This window comes from Salmo trutta, chromosome 2 (genome assembly GCF_901001165.1).
Source record: "Salmo trutta chromosome 2, fSalTru1.1, whole genome shotgun sequence".
NCBI classification, from domain to species: domain Eukaryota; kingdom Metazoa; phylum Chordata; class Actinopteri; order Salmoniformes; family Salmonidae; genus Salmo; species Salmo trutta.
Genome location: NC_042958.1, coordinates 60,960,645 through 60,976,034, shown reverse-complemented (window position 1 = coordinate 60,976,034; position 15,390 = coordinate 60,960,645). Strand labels below are relative to the sequence as shown.

Sequence of the window (15,390 nt, the reverse complement as noted above, 5' to 3'; positions counted from 1 at the left end):
TCAATGTTAATTTGAATGCACAGAGATATACCGGGACGAGATCCTGAGGCCCATTGTTGTGCCATTCATCCGCCGGCATCACCTCATGTTTCAGCATGATCAAAGCAAATTTTATTGGTCATATACACATATTTAGCAGATGTTATTGCAGGTGTAGCAAAATGCTTGTGTTCCTAGCTCCAACAGTGCAGTAGTATCTAACGATTCACAACAATACACACATCTAAAAGTAAAAGAATGGAATAAAGAAATATATAAATATTAGGACGAGCAATTCCGGAGTGGCATTGACTTAAATACAGTTGAATAGAATACAGTATATACATATGAAATGAGTAAAGCAGAATGTAAACATTATTAAAAGTGACTAGTGTTCCATTATTAAAGTGACCAGTGATTCCATGTCTATGTACATAGGGCAGCAGCCTCTAAGGTGCAGCGTTGAGTAACCGGGTGGAAGCCGGCTAGTGATGGCTGTTTAACAGTCTGATGGCCTTGAGATAGAAGCTGTTTTTCAGTCTCTCGGTCCCAGCTTTGATGCATGTGTACTGACCTCGCCTTCTGGATGATAGCGGGGTGAACAGGCCATGGCTCGGGTGGTTGATGTCCTTGATGATTTTCTTTGGCCTTCCTGTGACATTGGGTGCTGTAGGTGTCCTGGAGGGCAGGCAGTGCCTTCTTCACCACACTGTCACCACACCACAATGTGGTGCCTTCTTCACCACACTGTCTGTTTGGGTGGACCATTTCAGATAGTCAATGATGTGTACGCCGAGGAACTTGAAGTTTTTCAACTTCTCCACTGCGGTCCCGTCGATGTGGTTAGGGGCGTGCTCCCTCTGCTGTTTCCTGAAGTCCACGATCAGCTCCTTCGTTTTGTTGACATTGAGTAAGAGGTTATTTTCCTGGCACCACTCCGCCAAGGCCCTCACCTCCTCCCTGTAGGCTGTCTCGTCATTGTTCGTAATCAGGCCTACTACTGTTGTGTCGTCTGCAAACTTGATGAATGAGTTGGAGGTGCGCGTGGCCACGCTGTCATTGGTGAACAGGAAGTACAGGAGGGGGCTGAGCACACACCCTTGTGGGGCCCCTGTGTTGAGGATCAGCAAAGTGGAGGTGTTGTTTCCTACCTTCACCACCTGGGGGTGGCCCATTAGGAAGTCCAGGACCCAGTTGCACAGGACGGGGTTCAGACCCAGGGCCATCGAGCTTAATGATGAGCTTGGAGGGTACTATGGTGTTGAAGGCTGAGCTATAGTCAATAAACAGCATTCTTACATAGGTAGTCCTCTTGTCCAGATGGGATAGGGCAGTGTGCAGTGCGATGGTGATTGCATCATCTGTGGATCTCTTGGGGCGGTATGCAAATTGAAGTGGGTCTAGGGTGTCAGGTAAGGTAGAGGTCATATGATCCTCAAAGCACTTCATGATGACAGAAGTGAGTGCTATGGGATGATACTCATTCAGTTCAGTTAGCTTTGCTTTCTTGGGTGCAGGAACGATGGTGGACATCTTGAAGCAAATGGGGACAACAGACTGGCATAGGGAGAGATTGAATAAACACTCCAGCCAGCTGGTCTGCCAATGCTCTGAGGACGCGGCAAGGGATGCTGTCTGGGCCGGCAGTCTTGTGAGGGTTAACACGCTTAAATGTCTTACTCGCGCCGGCCACGGAGAATGGGACCCACAGTCCTTGGAAGCGGGCCGCTTCAATGGCACTGTGTAATCATCAAAGCGGGCGAATAAGGTATTTAGGCCTCCAGAGTGGCGCAGCAGTCTAAGGCACTGCATCGCAGTGCTAGAGGCGTCACTACAGATCCGGGTTTGAACACGGGCTGTGTCGCAGCCGGCTGCTACCGGGAGACCCATGAGACTGCACACAATTGGCCCAGCGTCATCCGGGTTAGGAGAGGGTTTGGCTGGCCAGGATGTTGCGCTTTCAATTTTGCGCGAATGCTGCCATCTATTCACGTTTTTTTGGTTTGGGTAGGTTTTAATAGTTACACTGGGAACAACATCCTCTATACACTTCCTGACTAACTTAGTCACCGTGTCAATGTTATTCTCAGAGGCTGCCCAGAACATATCCCAGTCCGCTTTATTAAAACAATTTTGAAGCATCGATTTCCGATTGGTCAGACCAGTGTTGAATAGACCTTAGCACAGGCACTTTTAAAAACAGTTTCTGCCTATACGAAGGGAGGAGAAAAATGGAGTAGTAATCTGATTTGCCGAAGGGAGGGTGGGGGAGGACCTTGTAGCCATCCCGGAAGGGGGAGTAACAATGGTCAAGTGTTTTTGCCCAGCGAGTACTAGAGGCAATGTGTTGATAGAACTTTGGTAGCGTTTTCCTCAAATTTGCTTTGTTAAAATGCACGCAAGGATATGTACACAATTCCTGGATTCTGAAAATGTCCTTGTTCTTCCTTGGCCTGCATATTCAACAGACATGTCACTCATTGAGCTTGTTTGCAATGCTCTGGATCGACATGTATGACAGCGTGTTCCAGTTCCCACCAATATCCAGCAACTTCGCACAGCCATTGAAGAGGAGTGGGACAACATTCCACAGGCCACAATCAAAAGCCTGATCAACTCTATGCAAAGGAGATGTGTTGTGCTGCATGTGGCAAATGGTGATCACACCAGATACTGACTGGTTTTCTGATCCACACCGATACTTTTTTTAAAGGTATTTGTGACAAACCGATGCATATCTGTATTCCCAGTCATGTGAAATCCATAGATTAGGGCCTAATGCATTTATTTCAATTGATTGATTTCCTTATATGAACTGTAACTCAGTAAAATCTTTGAAATTGTTGCATGTTGTGTTTATAATTTTGGTCTGTGTAGGTTACTCTAACACAAGGTTCACAAATATAGTCTCAAGAAAAAGTATGTGAACCCTTTGGAATTACCTGGATTTTTGCATAAATTAGTCATAAAATGTGATCTGATCTTCATCTTAGTTCCAACAATCAACAAACACAGTCTGCATAAAAACGAATAACACACAAATTATTGTATTATTGTCTATATTGAATACATAATTTAAACATTCACAGTGTAGGTTGGAAAAAGTATGTGAACCCCTAGGCGAATGACTTCTCCAAAAACTAATTGGAGTCAGGAGTCAGCTAACCTGGAGTCCAATCAATGAGGATTGGAGATGTTGGTTAGAGCTGCCCTGCCCTATAAAACATAGTCACAAAATGTGAGTTTGCTGTTTACAAGAAGCATTGCCTGATGTAAACCATGCCTCAAACAAAAGAGATCTCAGAAGACATAAGATTAAGAATTGTTCACTTGCATAAAGTTGGAAAGGGTTACAAATGCATCTCTAAAAGCGTTGAATTTCATCAGTCCACGTTAAGATAAATTGTCTACAAATGGATAAAGTTCAGCACTGTTGCTACTCTCTCTAGGAGTGGCCGTCCTGCAAAGATGACTGCAAGAGCACAGTGCAGAATTCTCTATGAGGTTAAGAAGAATCCTAGGGTGTCAGCTAAAGACTTACAGAAATCTCTGGAACATGTTAACATCTCTGTTGACGAGTCTACAATATGTAAAACACGAAACAAGAATGGTGTTCACACCACGGAAGAAGCAACTGCTGTCCAAAAAAAACATTGCTGCACGTCTGAAGTTCACAAAATAGCACCTGGATGTTCCACAGCGCTTCTGGCAAAATATTCTGTGGACAGATTAAACTAAAATTGAGTTGTTTGGAAGGAACACACAACACTATGTGTGGAGAAAAAAAGGCATAACACACCAACATCAAAACCTCATCCCAACTGTAAAGTATGGTGGAGGGAGCATCATGATTTGGGGCTGCTTTGCTGCCTCAGGGCCTGGACAGCTTGCTATCATCCACGGAAAAATGAATTCCCAAGTTTATCAAGACATTTTGCAGGAGAATGTAAGGCTATCTGTCTGCCAATTGAAGCCCAACAGAATTTGGGTGATGCAACAGGACAACGACCCAAAACACAGAAGTAAATCATCAACAGAATGGCTTCAACAGAAGAAAATACGCCTTCTGGAGTGGCCAGAGTCCTGACCTCAACCTGATTTAAAATGCTGTTGCATGACCTCGAGAGCGGTTCACACCAGACATCCTAAGAATATTGCTAAACTGAAACAATTTTGTAAAGACGAATGGTCCAAAATTCCTCCTGACCATTGTGCATGTCTGATCCGCAAATACAGAAAACATTTGGTTGAGGTTATTGCTGCCAAAGGAGGGTCAACCAGTTATTAAATCCAAGGGTTCACATACTTTTTCCACCCTACACTGTGAATATTTACACGGTGTGTTCAATAAAGACATGAAAACGTATAATTGTTTGTGCATTATTATGTTAGTAGACTGTGTTTGTCCATTGTTGTGACTTAGATGAAGATCAGATAAAATGTTAGTACCAATTTATGCAGAAATCCAGGTAATTCCAAAGGGTTCACATACTTTTTCCTGCCACTGTAAGTGGCCCAAGTTTGCAGGAGCAAAAAATATATATTCTTTTTTTTTCTTCTTAGAAATATCAGATTGTAACATAGTGGAGGCTGCTGAGGGGAGGACGGCTCATTATAATGGCTGGAATGGATTCAATGGAATGGTACTAAACACATCAAACATGTTGTTTCCATGTGGTTGATACCATTCCATTTTTTTTTTGTCAAATACTATATCTGTTTGGGATTCTTGCGGCGAATTTGCAGTATACAAATTATTTATAACTATGTTCCGGCCCCTGGACCATCCGCTCAAGGGAAAGTCGTCTGACTGCTGAATGTAATTGGGGACCCCTGCTCTAACACATACTGCTCAGGGAGCACACAGACATCCACTGTCTTTTGCTATTGTGTCACTCAACAAACCCAAGAGTCTTTCTCTCCATAGGGAACCATTGTTTGAGCTGCCACTGGCAATGACTGTGAAATTGGTCCTGCCAAGAAAGTAAAATCGCTAAATGTGATCTGCCAATCTCAGCCCACCAGTGTATGTTAGTCTGAAGCCCGAAGAGGGTTACTGGTGAGGGTAGGTTCCAGGGTCTGCAGGTGTCTGTCTGGCACAGTGATGAGCATTGTTCCACACAGACTGACTGCCTGACTGACTGCAGGGGAGGTCCACTGTGGATACTCTTACCAGCAGGAGTGGATATTATGTTACCACCCACACAGGTTATGTTGCCACATTCAATTTCTCAACAAACTAGCAAACAAATAACCAAGCCAAACAGTAAATCCCCCCCCCCCAAATCACATCACCACTGTGGTTATGCACACTCTTGTGTTTTGATTGACTAAGAAATACACGTACATTAGCTTTTAGACCTCTTGAGGATTTACCTGGGTTTTCTCCGACAGACTCTTATTAGGATTGAGTTTGACCAAAAGTCTCTGCTGGAGCTGGTCTTGGAGCTGGTCTTTTTTTCTTAATTTTTCTTTCATGTTGTTGTCTTCACAAGTGTACCATCCTTATCTACTGTAGCCTTATCCTGCCCTTGCATGGATTGAGTTGCTATGGTGGTAATTGAGCAGTATACAAAGCAATCAACGCAACGCAGGTAAAGCGATGCCACGAGAGAGGCCAACGTGCCGGCACCCTGACGACACTACGTTGGCGAGTAAATAAACCGCCTTTACCCTCTATTGGCTAATGTACAATCACTGGAGAACAAACTGGACGAGCTCTGTTCGAGACTATCCTATCAACGGGACCTGAAGGACTGTAATAGCCTATGTTTCTCGGAGTCGTTGCTGGACATGGATAATATACACTGAGTGTGCAAAACATTAGGGACAGCTGCTCTTTCCATGAAATAGACTGACCAGGAGAATTCCGGTGAAAGCTATGATCCCTTATTGATGTCATTTCAATCAGTGTAGATGAAGGGGAGGAGACGGGTTAAAGAAGGATTTTTAAGCCTTGAGACAACTGAGACATGGCTTGTTTATGTGTGCCATTCAGAGGGTGAATAGGCAAGACAAAATATCTAAGTGCCTTTGAATGGGGTATGGTAGAACTGCAACGCTGCTGTGTTTTTTACAGTCAAAAGTTTCCTGTGTGTATCAAAAATGGTCCCCCACCCAATGAACTTCCAGCCAACTTGACACAAATGTGGGAAGCATTTGAGTCAACAGGGGCCAGCATCCCTGTGGAATGCTTTCAACACCTTGTAGAGTCCATGCCCCGACGAATTGAGGCTGTTCTGAGGGCAAAGGGGGTGCAACTCAATATTAGGAAGGTGTTCCTAATGTTTTGTACACTCATTTTGTACACTCAGTGTACATCAAGATGTTTTTTCTATACATTGGCAGGACAGAACAGCAGCTTAGGATAAACTACAGGGGGGAGGTGTGTGTCTCTTTGTTAAGTACGTCTCGAGGTTCTGCTCGCCTGAGTTCGAATAACTCATGATAAGCTGTAGAGCATATTATTTACCAAGACATTTTTCATCTATATTTGTCATAGCTGTCTATTATAGCTGTCTGTATAGGGATATAAGCAAACAAGAAAATGCACATCTAGAGGTTGCACTCATAGTAGCTGGTGATTTTAATGCAGGAAAACTGAAATCCGTCTTACCTCATTTCTACCAGCATGTCACCTGAGCAACTAGAGGCAAAAAAACTCTAAATACCTTTTACTCCACACATAAAAATGCATACAAAGCTCTCCCTCACCCTCCATTTAGCAAATCTGACCATAACTCTATCCTCCTGATTCCTGCTTGCAAGCAAAAACTCAAACAGGAAGTACCAGTGATGCGCCCAATACGGAAGTGGTCCGATGAAGCGAATGCTAAGCTACAGGACTGTTTCACTAGCACAGACTGGAATGTGTTCTGGGATTTATCTGATGGCATTGAGGAGTTTCACACATCAGTCACCAGCTTCATTAATAAGTGCATCGAAAACATTGTCCCCACAGTGGCCGTACGTACATATCCCAACTAGAAGTAATGGATTACAGGCAACATCCGCACTGAGCTAAAGGCTAGAGCTGCCGCTTTCAAGGGGCGGGACACTAATCCGGACTCTTATATAAATAAATAAAAAAAGCTTCAAGTTCCTCAGTGTCCACATCAGTAAGGATCTATCATGGTCCAAACACACCAACACAGTCATGAAGAGGGCACGACAACGCCTCTCCCCCCTCAGGAGGCTGAAAAGATTTGGCACTGGCCCTCAGATCCTCAAAAAGTTCTATAGCTGCACCATTGAGAGCATCTTGACTGGCTGCATCACTGCTTGGTATGGAAACTGCTTGGAATCCGACCGCAAGGCGCTACAGAGGGTAGTGCGTATGGCCCAGTACATCACTGGGACCGAGCTCCCTGCCATCCAGGACCTCTATACCAGGCGGTGTCAGAAGGAGGCCCTAAACATTGTCAAGTCATAGACTGTTCTCTCTGCTACCGCATGGAAAGCGGTACCGACGCACCAAGTCTGGACCCAACAGGACCCTGAACAGCCTTAAGCCTTAAGACTGATAAATAGTTAGTCTGGGTAGCTATTTGGTTTATTTAACTATTTGCATTGATCCTTTTTGCAGCAACTTATTTTTCTAACTCATCACATACTCTACTGGTTCTGTTTATTATCTATTTGTTGCCTAGTTAACTCGTGTATATAGCCGAGTTATCTTTACCTATTGTGTATTTATTATTACTTTTATTATTACGTGTTATTACTTTTCTATTCTATAGTTTACGAAGCAAGTGCCGAATAAAATGTTATTTAACAGCTCATCTATTTGGTCCACACAGCTATTCATTGAAAGGACAGACCAAATGCATTTTGAGAACATTCTTGTAACATCAGGTGAATGTTTTTTGCTCCCTAAAAGAAACATTGTAGAATCATCCACACAACTGGACAGTTTTTGTGTTTTGGGAACATATCTTTTGTGGTGTCCCAACATTGTTCTCACCAGACAGTTTCCACAACCTAATGAAACATTCTGGGAACCTTTAAGAACAGGTTAAATGTGTTCTAGGAACGTTCTTGCAACATCTGGAGAATGTTTTATACAAACATTCTATAATCATCACCACGACTGGACAGTTTTTGTGTTATGAGAACATTTGCCGTGACATAACAAATGTTCTGGGAACTTTCACAGAACCAATTTTGGTTTGCTGGGTTCACTCTCAGTTGTCGTCCTTCTGTCATCTGGCTTTTCCAATTGTGCATTGAAGATTTGAGGGTAGGGGCAAACACTTGTGATGGCAACAAAATGAACTTGTGTCATCTTGTGTGATTCTCACGAATGGACTACCTATTGCAGCCAACCAGCCTAATTAGATGGTCTCTAACAATACCCACTGCATCTGTTTTCTCTGTTTCTTCCCCCTCCCAGAATTATGCACTTTAGTGTGAAAAAAGCCTAATCATATGGTACATCAGTTTGGGATTTAAAAAAGTGTTTCAAAGGTGTGCAGGGGTAATTATTGCCCTAGGATGTAATGTTCTCCTAGCTAAGTGGGGCAAGCGGATATCTTGCTCTGTTTGTTTAGAGATCTCCCTCTTTGAATGATAGATTGATGAATGGCCATATTTGCAGAGCATATAAAGGAGGATGACTCATTCCTATTTATAATAAAGTATAATAAGGTTTCTCAAAGTGTGCTAAAAACCATCTGTGATGATTGAAGGCTTGCACTGATCCGTTTATGTGTCAGAATATATGCTATAGCCTTTTGAGGCCCTCAGGGAAAATTTTGTTGGGGGGCCTATCATGCCGAATAATGTCCCCCTGCCCAAAGGTGTCGCCCTCCATTACAATGGTATGTGTTAGTTGAACATTATTCATTGTTGTATCCTAGGACCTACAATAGGTACATACATTACCAGTCAAAAGTTTAGACACACCTACTCATTCAAGGGCTTTTCTTTATTTTGACTATTTTCTACATTGTAGAATAATAGTGAAGACATCAAAACTATGAAATAACACATATGGAATCATGTAGTAACCAAAAAAGTGTTAAATAAATCTAAATATATTTTATGTTTGAGATTCTTCAAAGTAGCCACCATTTGCCTTGATGACAGCTTTGCACACTCTTGGCATTCTCTCAACCAGCTTCACCTGGAATGCTTTTCCAACAGTCTTGAAGGAGTTCCCACATATGCTGAGCACTTGTTGGCTGCTTTTCCTTCACTCTGCGGTCCGACTCATCCCAAACCATCTCTATTTGGTTGAGGTTGGGTAATTGTGGAGGCCAGGTCATCTAATGCAGCACTCCATCACTCTCCTTCTAGGTCAAATAGCCCTTACACAGCCTGGTGGTGTGTTGGGTCATTGTCCTGTTGAAAAACAAATGTTAGTCCCAATAAGCGCAAACCAGATGGGATAGTGTATCGCTGCAGAATGCTGTGGTAGCCATGCTGGTTAAGTGTGCCTTGAATTATAAATAAATCACAGACAGTTTCTCCAGTAAAGCACCATCACACCTCCTCCTCCATGCTTCACGGTGGGAACCACACATGCAGACGTCATCCGTTCACCTACTCTGCGTCTCACAAAGACACAGCCGTTGGAACCAAAAATATAAAATTTGGACTCATCAGACCAAAGGGCAGATTTCCACTGGTCTAATGTCCATTGCTCGTGTTTCTTGGTCCAAGCAAGTCTCTTCTTATTATTGGTGTCCTTTAATGGTGGTTTCTTTGCAGCAATTTGACCATGAAGGACTGATTCATGCAGCCTCCTCTGAACAGTTGATTTTGAGATGTGTCTGTTACTTGAACTCCGTGAGGTGCAATCTGAGATGCAGTTAATTGCCGATTTCTGAGGCTGGTAACTCTAATAAACTTATCTTCTGCAGCAGAGGTAACTCTGGGTCTTCCTTTCCTGTGGCGGTCCTTATGAGAGCCAGTTTCATCATAGCGCTTGATGGTTTTTGCGACTGCACTTGAAGAAACTTTCGAAGTTCAGTGTAGACAAGACAAGGGAATGATATTGTAGAATAATACCGCAAATATGTTGATCTATTCATAAACATATCAAAGTAGGAGTGCTGTTCATTTAATCGTATCATTCATGTTGTTGAAATGTTAACAATAGTGACGCACCGATATTACATTTTTGGTAGATACCGATATCCAATATTTTCCTTGCCCCAAAAAATACGATACCGATATTTTACATTTTAACGGCCTTTTTAAGGATTCTAGTACAGTTAAATAGTTAACACACACACATGGACACAGCGGTCTAAGGAACTGCATCTTAGTGCAAAAGGCGTCACTACAGTCCGTCGTTCGAATCCAGGCTGTATCATATCCGGCCGTGATTGGGAGTTCCATAGGGTGGCGCAGAATTGTCCCAGCGTCGTCCGGGTTTGGCCGTGGTAGGCCGTCATTATATATATGAATTTGTTCTTAACTGACTTGCCTAGTTAAATAAAGGTTACACACGCACACCACACTGACCAAAAAGTTATTTTGTCGGCATTTACGTATGTCCCCATTACCAGTAAAACTTAATCAAAACCTATTTCTTTCTTTTACTTGCTGTGCTGTTTCGTTGTTCATTTGTTCTGTCGTTTCATTTTCAACCAGGATTTCATCATACTACATGTCAAGCAGTGAAGTTTCAGCTCTGTCTGTCCGTGACCTCTCTTCCTCGGTGCGCACTGTCACTGTGTCCGTTTCCATCTTTTCCAGCTGTGTATGTAACATTTCACATAAACCCAGTTTTTTGTCTGCATCGAAGTAGCTGTCCTTGTACATAGCATTGAGCATGGTGGCGATACAGTAAAGAGAGAATGCCACCGAATCGCTTGTTCACAGCCTGTGTGGGCAGTTTTGTTGAGCAGGCGTTTCAATGCCATGACAGAGTGTATCACGTCTGCTGCAGGCGCAGTTGATGAGCTTATTTCTTGAGTCAGTTGTTCGAATTGAGCTAGCTAGTGTGTTCATGTTTCCAAGTTTGAAACATGTTCTCAAATGCCATTGAAATGGCAGCAGTGGTATGACAATCAGCATATTCATGAGCATGCAATACGACTTTCCTCAGTACGAAATCCTTGACGACCCACTGTGCTGTCAGATTCAGCATGGTCATGGGGCTGATATCGCTGGTCCAAATGTCAGTCATGAAGCTAATAGCAGTGACGCTATTACTGTGTAACTCCGGTAGGGTAACATCTGAAAAATAGCCAACTTGGTAGTGTGTACTGGTGCTCGACCAGTTGGCAAAAGCCAACATCACCCACGACAGAGAACGGTTGATTGTCAAGGGCAATGAATCCCATTATCTTGGCGTTAATGGATTTCACCTTTGAGTTGTCTCACTGAAATTTTCTTACTCTTTCAAATGACTGATCTACTTGTTGACTGCTCGAGCCATACAGCAGACATTGTGGGCTAGGTTAGGAATGCTGTGTTGCACGTGTAGCGCAAAATTTTACGTGGCGTCATTACGTCATGCAGCTACGTTATATAGGTACGCAGGTCAGCTTTGACATCGGTTTTGCACATCGGCGTTAAACTAGACATCGGGCGATACCGATGTTGGCATTTTTAGCTAATATCGGCCGATTCCGATATGGTCACCGATATATTGTGCATCCCTAGTTAACAAGGTACCTAAAAGTAGTTTGAAGTTTTGTTTTCATCTTATTAGCTAAACAAAACTACTTTAAACATAGTAGGGAAGAAAATAACATAATTTTGGCTGTAATTATCTGTTGATATAGCAACGGACGCTAATAGTTTATCACATCTCATTGTGATGCGGGGGGGACTATTTGGTTAAAAAAATCAAAACATTTTAGTGACCCCCCCTCTTTTCGGCGGAGAAACATTTTACGTTTTAAAGTTAATTTACTACACATTCCACACAATATTTTATTCTCCTCAGTCTTCCAGCTAATTTTCTGAAATTATACACATTTTGCTATGGGTTGGAGAAAACATAACTACTTTCTTGTAATTCTACTTGTTTTGACATGGGGCAGAGAATTCTTTTTGCCGTTTTACAGCTAATTTGTGCAATTCTACACATTTTGCCATGGGCTGGAGAGACATTTTAGCAGTTCTAAAGCACGTTTTCTGAAATTATATACATTTTGCCATGACTTATGCCATGTTAATATGATATCTGAGTGAGAGTGACTAACAAAATCAATGGAGACCCCATGGAGGTCAGGGCCCCTGGGCACGTGCCCTTCGTGCCCGGTCGATAATTCAGCCATGATTACTACAAGTTTTGATACCTGGGTAGAATAACTTACCAATCAGGAAAACTGCTAACGCACAACCAAATTTCGAAATTGCACCTGCTGTATTCTACTATTTTAACGCTCAACAATAAGTTGAGAACCCGACTGAGTTCCTAAAAATGTCATGGGCCTCCAAGTGGCCGGGGCACTATGCCCAGGGGCGGCCCTGCTACAGGCAGAATCTATAGGTAGTTTTAAAGGGGAAATTCAGGATTGGTACATACATTTTTTTACTTTTATGTGGCTATTGATTCTTGAATATAACTTGAATTACGGACTGCATGTTTAAGTATGCGGCACAGCAGCACAATGTGAAAAATACATTTATTGTGAAATTATAGCCTTGGGAGAACATGTTTCTAGACTATAATTGCTCCACCTCAAGCAGGTATCCTTCTGCACTTAGCTACCAACTGACCATCTCAATTCTGTGAAAAAATAAAATTAATAATAGAATAACTGGAAAACGTTCCTCTTGTTAAAAATATGATCAAACTGGTAGGTCTATACACACGTAGGATCTCCATTTAAGCCAGTTTTCTACAGCAGTAAGATAATCCTGCAGCAACAGGAAATGTGAATTATTATGTGGATTATAAATATTGGACATTTTTTGTAGCGGTTGATACATTTTTCGTTAGGACAAATCACGTCTGACATTTTAAAGTTGAAATTACAAACTTTAGAAGCCTTTTTAAACTTTTGATAGACTACAAGTTTGCTTTATCAGCAACAAAAGAGTGATCAAATTAAGATCCATCATCTATAGGACTTACCCATTGACCGGCATCTCAATTAAAAAAACTAAACAAACACAGAAATGAATAACAGAATAATTGGAAGATATTTATCTTATTTGAAAATATTGCTGTGGATCGCCTTGAATCTCTGAGGAAAATATATGAATATAAAATTCATGACTAAAGAGAGGTCAGAGGCCAGGTGCTGTATAGAGAAATATCAAGAAATTACAGGGCAGAGTGAATTATTCTTTCTGTTATTTGTGCAGTCTACCATAAGGTCGTACACAGAATAAAAAAAATGCAATGTTTTATGCAGTATGTGTATACTGCACTGCTTGTCCAGAATGGTTATAAAGAGATTATTGGCTCTGTTCTTGACCTCACAGAGCTAGCTCCCCCGAACAGAGATGAGTTGGACCATGGGAGGCATGGCCCTGACCTGCCTACTGCTGCTGAAGATGCTAAAGGTGAGATGTGAACAAAATACTGTATTGAGACTGTATCTGTTACATGCAAATGTGGTGTTGTTTTAAGCAGAACCATACAGTCGTGAGTGTTGTTGAGCGTGACACACTATAATAGCCAAAGTGCTATCAAGAGCCACTTATAACTGTTGGACACTGTAGAGTACAGTGAGTGTACAGTGTACAGTGAGCTGAGTCTGTACACAGGAAACACCTATTGTTTAATGGTTGGACTGTGGTGAGACAGAATGTAGCTACTGTCGTACAGAGCAATACATTTTTAGCTGCCCCCTCCAATGAAACCTTTCATTCATTCATTCAATCATGTTTTTGAAATCCCACTAGATGGCAAAAGAGAAGAAGGCTATTCCATTAACTCAGTAATAAAAGCATAGAGCAAAGTGTTACCAAACATATAAATAATTATTTTAAAAAAATAAAACATGCGAAGTGTTACCAAACACACACATCTACACATACCAGAAAATACTGTATGATAGAATGTACTGTACTTGTTATTATTCTCTTGGGTTCTTCCTCTTGGTTCTTCCTGATTTTTTTGTTTCCGCTTCCAGGTGGAGATGGTTGGTGGTAAAGTCCTGGAGGAGACCTACATGAGGTGGATCCACTACAAAGACGAGTGTGTGAAGATGATTGACTATGAGCCATTTCCTCAAGGTAAGAATACAACTCGACTCAAATAGATTTGGCATTTAGAAGTGGTTCCTTGGTAAACTTCCCACAGTCTCTCACACAACTGGGAGTAGAGTACCATAAGTCTGGCAAGCGAGACTAATTAAGGATAAAATAGGATGGGTTCCATTGGCATATTTTTTGGGGTTGTTTTATATTATGAAGTGGGCCAGAAGGCTTATGGTAGAACAGTGGTTTCCAACCTTTTTGGATTACTGTACAACCAACTGAATTTTGCCCTGCCCAGAGTACCCTTGAAGTACCCCCTCATGTGCATTTTACCAGTAAGCCTATGGTCTCACAAGTCTTTTCAAGTACCCCCTATGGATAGGCCAAGTACCCCCAGGGGTCGTAGCCCCCCTGGTTGGGAACCACTGTGGTAGAAGATTGCATTTATGTATACAGGGCATTTAGACATATACAGTGCATTCGGAAAGTATTCAGACCCTTTTATTTTTTTCACATTTTGGAATGTTACAGCCGTATTCTAAAATGGATTCAAACATTTTTTCCCTCATCAATATACACACAATATGAAATGAAATACCTTATTTACATAATTATTCAGACCCTTTGCTATGAGACTCGAAATTGAGCTCAGGTGCATCCTGTTTCCATTGATCATCCTTGAGATGTTTCTACAACTTGATTGGAGTCCACCTAGGGCTGTTGCGTGACCATATTACTGCCACACCGGCGGTCACGAGTCATGAAGGCAGTCAAATTCCAACGTGACCGTTTAGTCACGGTAATTAGGCTTCTCCAAGCTCTGATGCTGCAGGTCATTAGTAGCCTACCAAACTTGCTAACTGCCTGGTACTCAGCACTCTATTGTCCCTATAATCACATCATCACTCTAACATCAATGCAAATGTTATTGAAAATCGAATCAAACACTTCATGAGAGCCCATGAGGCCATGTTGTGCAACATTTCTATAGGCACGAGAAAACAGAGTGATGGCCTCTATTATAAGAGGAGGGTCCCATCAGCTTTCTATAGACTAGGCCTACAATTTTTTTCTCAGCTTTCCTAATATTAAGCACATTGCGTATCTTTACAACAAGAGTATAGCCTATCTGGCTGGCATGAAAATTAACCACGGGAAAAGCATTTACATTTACATCATTTAGCAGACGCTCTTATCCAGAGCGACTTACAAATTGGTGCGTCTTCCATTCGCTATTTAAGTGCATAAGATGACATTTTTTCCAGACAGGTGCATGATAATGGTCCATCATAAATCAAA

The 15,390-nt window shown here is 42.0% G+C and overlaps 1 protein-coding gene across 1 annotated transcript in view; it reads left to right on the top strand.

Annotated features, from left to right (window-relative positions):
* LOC115148558 (glucagon receptor-like) overlaps positions 1-15,390 on the top strand; it is a 30,142-nt gene that overhangs the window by 2,285 nt on the left and 12,467 nt on the right. The window contains exons 2-3 of the mRNA XM_029690550.1: positions 13,372-13,452; positions 14,025-14,127. Coding sequence (XP_029546410.1) covers positions 13,393-13,452; positions 14,025-14,127 — 163 coding nt within the window. The 5' untranslated portion in view covers positions 13,372-13,392. The remainder of the gene's footprint in view (positions 1-13,371; positions 13,453-14,024; positions 14,128-15,390) is intronic.